The 5,438-nt window shown below is 53.2% G+C and overlaps 1 protein-coding gene across 1 annotated transcript; it reads right to left on the reverse strand.

Moving 5' to 3' along the window:
* Nucleotides 1–2,111: 2,111 nt before the first annotated feature.
* On the reverse strand, nt 2,112–3,488 carry LOC135824349 (uncharacterized). The gene has a single exon (XM_065337081.1). It carries the CDS (start codon nt 3,486–3,488, stop codon nt 2,112–2,114), a length of 1,377 nt encoding a protein of 458 aa, XP_065193153.1.
* Nucleotides 3,489–5,438: the final 1,950 nt, after the last annotated feature.

A 5,438-nucleotide genomic window follows, 5' to 3' on the forward strand; every position in this document is an offset into this window, starting at 1 on the left:
GTGATCATGAACTGCCAGAAGTCTGATGTCTCCTGATCAAAGATGGTGGCAGAGGATAACATGTCTTGGTGGACACTAAAGAGAGTTCACGCTCCAATGGCGCCTTTGTCTGTAGCTGTGATCATGAACTGCCAGCAGTTTGATGTCTCCCGATCAAAGATGGTGGAAGAGGGTATCATGTCTTGGTGGACACTAAAGAGAGTTCACGCTCCATTGGTGCTCAGTGAGTATACTAGGTCTGCGTTGAGCCCGATGTTCTTGGCAGCAGTGGCTGTCACTGTCATTATGGAATGACCTGCTGGAAGGTTTCACGGATTTTCCCACCGTAACTTGCCTGATCGAATGCTGGGGTCTCGTCATTCACATCATCGAGTGTCAAGGATAGGCATGTTTTCCGTTGAGTTGCGAACCATCGGCACTGCTATCTGTTACCACCACTTCTGTTACCACCACTAAGAGAAAGTAAACTGGCATGGACTCGCGGTCCAGTGGAGCAGTGCTTGCGACAATCGCCGTCAGAGGTTCCACAGAAGATGTGATGCACTCAGCCGGGCTGCGACGCTGAACTTGCCTTTGGCAGCACTGCACGACCTTCACCGCACACCGGTGCAGACACTCGGATATGCTCTGCGGACTGAGTGCGTAGGTTAAGTTAGCGATGGCACTGGAGTCGACATCCGAAACCAGAGCGGTGACGACAGGTGTGGCAACACAAAGCATGCCAACAAAATTTCAGGGTACAAACAAACTTTAGTGTCCCCTTGCTCTTCACTGCGTGCTGGCAGGTTAGTCGATAGCTGGTGTGGGTGCGTAGGCTGAGCAGACACGCGGGTGGGCTGTATGTCCTGAGGTCGACGTTGGGCACCAGGGGGGAGGATCTTCTTTAGCGGGCTGTCCGCATCTAGGCAGAATAGCTTGTACAAGTATGCAAGCGAGGCCACTGTCCGCCGCAGAGATAGACTAGGGAGCCAGGAGCCCGATCCGATGATGTGGATGGCTCGTCGCTGGATCTGGTCTAGCTTGGCCAAGTGTGAGGGTGGCGCACCAAGCCAGACCAGGGGACAGTACTCCAGCACAGGTCGGACAAACCCATTGTAGGCTCGGAGTCGGCCAGGGGGCTCTAGGATAGCAGAGGCCTTCCGCAGGAAGCCTAGGCGTTGCTGTGCTCTGGAGCGGATCGTGCGGATGTGCTGCGCATATGTCAGCTGGGAGTCAAAGGTGACGCCCAGGAGCTTCAGGTGGCCTGCCTCGCTGACTGGCGTAGCGTCGAAAGTGGTTCCCGGGAGCTGCCAAGGCTGGCGATGATGTGCGATTGTCATGGCTTGGGTCTTGGAGGGCTCAAACTTGATCTTCCACTCCACGCCCCAGCGAGACAGTGCATCCACACCCTGTTGCATGATAGCAGAGCTGCCAGGTATGGACACTCTTGAGGTGATGAAGTTGAAGAGCGTAGTGTCATCGGCATATGCTGCGAGGTCCATTCCAGGAGGGAGATGGTCCTCGGCGTCATTTGTGTACAGGATGAACAGTGTCGGTCCCAGGATGCTGCCCTGGGGGACGCCAGCTCTCACCGGGTAGGGCTGAGATAGCTCCCCACCAACAGCTGCGGTTAGGTTCCGATTGCTCAAGTAGTCGCGGAGCCAGCCAAGCAGGTGACCAGCTACGCCATAACGCTCTGCCTTGTGGAGCACTCCGGTGTGCGAGACACGGTCAAACGCACCAGCCACATCCACTGCGATCACCCTTACTGCACCACCGCTTGCGGCCACCCTGCCCCACTGCGAATTCAATAGGGTGAGGATATCCTGGGTGCCAAGTCTGCTGCGGAACCCATACTGGCTCTGGGAGAGGATATTGTTTGACTCAAGGAATTTCCTGAGGGCACGGTTGACGATAGCCTCCATCACCTTGGACAAGATGGGGAGGAGTGAGATAGGTCTGTAGTTGCTCACATCAGATTTCGATTTCTTCTTGTGGACGGGTACAACCATGGCAGTCTTCCATAGGGTAGGCTGGCGTCCTGCCCGAAAGGACTTGGCGAACAGTTTCGACACAGGGACTGAAAGTTCCTTGCTGCACTCCTGCAAGACTCGGCCAGGCAGGCCATCTGGTCATGTGGCTTTTGCAGCGGAGACCTTCCTGAGCTCGCGCTCGACCGCACAAGGTCGGAAGTGCACTGTGTGGAGCTGCGCATCTGAGCGGCGACGAACTGGTGGGAGCACGTCTGCCTGCAAGTCATCCGTACCCAAACTGCACTTTGACGAGAAGAACTTTCCAAAAGCCTCAGCTTTCGCTGCGCTCTGCCTGACTTCGACACTGTTGGCCTGGGTCAAGGTCGGGATCTCCGAGGAACGGCTGCTATGGCCACCAGCACGTTTGATCGTAGTCCACCACTCTCGGCTGGAGAGACCTCCAGCGCTGATCTTGCGCCTTACTGTCGCAATGTGGGCCATCTTTACTCGATGCAGAGTGGCGACTGCGGCAGTTGCTGCCTCCTTGAAGATTGACAGAAGTGCAGCATCATCTGGGGACGCCCGATGGCGCCTCCACGCCTGTTGTTTTCTGTCAACACATGCTTGGCATTCAGGAGACCACCAGATTGGGTTGCTGGCTCGCTGCTTCAATACTTTGGATGGTATGAATCGTTTCATTGCCTCTGTGACTTTCCTGGTGAGTTTGTCACATGAGGTGTCAACGTCATCAGTAGCAAGGAAGGACCAGTCTGAGTCGCGCAGGAAGGCGCGTAGGCGGGGCCAGTCGGCTTGCTGGTACCGCCATACTGTGCGCTTGGTCGGACGGTCTGGGGTTGGTGCCACATCAAAATGTGCAACTATCACTGCATGATCGGATTTGCCAAGGGGTGGATGCAGAGGCGTGACGATTCTGCCTGGTAAATCTGACATTACGAGGTCCAAGGTGTTGCGACCACGGGTTGGCTCATGGACGAGCTGCTCAAGACCATACATGTGGCACATGTCCTCTGCATATTCGCCTGCACGTGTCGTTCGACTGCTGTGGAGCCAGTCTTGGTTGTGCACATTAAAGTCACCAGCTAGGATCACAGGCGAATTTCGGCGCGCTGTCGACTCGAGGCCCGCAGATATGGCGTCAAAGATGGTGATGTCTGTGTCTGAGCACGTTCCAGGGCGGTAAGCTGCACATATGACCACAGACTGGCCGTTGCACAGCTTGACGCTTAGCCAGATGAGCTCCTGATCAAGCACGTCGATTGTTTCCAGCTCCCGCATAGCGAGGGAAGTCTTAACCCAGACTGCCACACCACCGCCATGGCGAGTCCTGTCACGCCGCAAGGGTGAGTAATAGCCAGGGACCGTCAGCTCTGCTTGCGTAGTACTTTCTGGGGTGAGCTTGGTTTCTGTGATGATGGCGATATCAGGTTGGACTTGGTCTAGGGTGTGCTGGAACTCACCAAGTTTGGATTGCAGTCCGAAGGCATTTGTGAGCAGGAGCGTTAGGCTGGGGGGCATCATTTGGATTGCTGCTCAGTGCGTTCCTTAAATCGCCATGGCCTCGCGTACAGGGGCCTTGGCCAGAAATTCTCAGTTGTGACTAGGGTGAGGTCCTTAGCGTCCACAGTTAGGTGGGCAGACACTCTTCCTGCCTCCGTGGTGTGGAGGCTGCAAGTGTGCACCGTTGCCGTACCCCCTGCTGCAACTGCACGCTGCTGGGTGAAGCTTTTCAGTCCCTCCTCAGTGCAGCTTGAGCTTAAATTGCCTACATACAAAACTGCCCTCCTGGACCTGGGAGGCTCTCCTGACACCAGTTGCCAGCTGTCGTCGTCTAAGACCTCCAGGACTGGCTTGGAGCGATGTTTAGCTCTCCTGCTGTAGGGGCCCTCAATGCCAATGATCTCAGAATTACTGTCTTCCTCACTGGACGCCTCAGGCTCAGGGTCACTGCCAGTGTCACCCACGCTACGGGGATCACCCGTACTAGCAGTGCACGCGGCAGCCTGGCCTGTGCGGGTACTACGGGTACGATTTATTGACGATTTCGTAGATCTACGCTTCGTACGCTGGCTCTGCTGAGAAGCTTGAACATTTGGGAGAACACTTGCCTTGGCAATGGCGGCTTCCTTGAGGGAGACAACTTCCTGAGTCAGGCCTGACACTTGCCGCGACAGGTCATTGATTCTTTTGTTGAGGCGATCCTCGCGATCGGCCGACTCGGACGCTAAGTTCGCCAGGGTCTTGATAACCTCAATCACAGACGACTCGATACCCGGGAGGGAGCACAGCAGTTTCGTCTCGACCTCTGAGAGCCCCTTGAGGGCGGCCTTTGTAGCTGGGGGCATGGCCGCCAGAGGTGGGTCAGCCCTACTACACGATACTAACTAACTAATACTGCTAGTGGTCCTCTCGGCCACGCCGACGGGCTGCCAGAGACTGAAAAACTGCGGAGCTCAAAAATTTGCTCTTGCTTTGCAATGAAACTATCCGCCAAGGACCGACAGCGACTCTCGTCCGTTTATCGTCGTTCTGTACGCGCTGCTTGTGGCTCGAAACTACAAGATGACGTCATGCCGCTGTTAGCTAGATTGTCGATTGATCCGTTTGAACATTACCTTATTCGTAGCATTGCTAAATTTATCCATGTTAATCATGTCGTTTTCCCTCTCCCAAATCTGACGGACCTTTTCCCTCAAGTTTCAACCGGCCCTAGGACAAAAAGAAGCTCTTTTAATGCTGCTATTGCAATATCTAAATTCCGGACGACTGACGGTGTCAATTCCTTTTCAAATCGTGCTGCCCTGTTCTTTAATTCTTTGCCTGTGGAGTGGCGCACCCAGCACCGCACTACATTTGCTAAGCACCTTCAGACCATGCTAAAAGACGCAGCGTCTTTTCAGAAGTATTTTGATCTTCTTTTCAGCAAACTCCCTCATTGATCTGCACCGCCTGTATTGTATAACTGTGTTTACTATTATTATTATTATTATTATTAGACCCAATCTCATAGCATGTGACAAGCATAGCTAGTGCAGGGACAGAATCCCCTGAGACAAGGGCGTTGAGCCAGCCACGGCAATAGTAAGCTAGGAAAACAAAGCAAAAATAATATGAATTAAAGCAGAAAATGAATGGAAAATTACAAAGAAAAACGATTAACGGAAGTGAGCACTATCAAAATTCGTGCATCACCCAGGTATTCGAGAATGTTCTTCGATGATAATTATTGCGTCTAGTTCAGTTGTGATAGTAGATCTTTAAACTGACCAATAGAAGAACAAGTTTTCAGACCGTATGGTAATGATAACCAATGAGAGTAGCCGGAAAACAAAGGGGACTTTAGATACTGGGCTGACTTAACAAGAGGCAGGGTGAGCGCGTTACGGGTTGAGCTTGTCGAAAACCAATTGTACTTCATCATGTGTGAAGGGGTTTTATGAAGAAATATCTTATGAACCAGTGTACAGA

The sequence above is a fragment of the Sycon ciliatum genome, chromosome 9 (genome assembly GCF_964019385.1).
Source record: "Sycon ciliatum chromosome 9, ocSycCili1.1, whole genome shotgun sequence".
In the NCBI taxonomy this organism is placed as follows: Eukaryota; Metazoa; Porifera; class Calcarea; order Leucosolenida; family Sycettidae; genus Sycon; species Sycon ciliatum.

Coding starts and splice junctions, on each gene's coding strand:
- LOC135824349 (XM_065337081.1), bottom strand. CDS start 3,488: ATGCCCCCCAGCCTAACGCTCCTGCTCACAAATGCCTTCGGACTGCAA.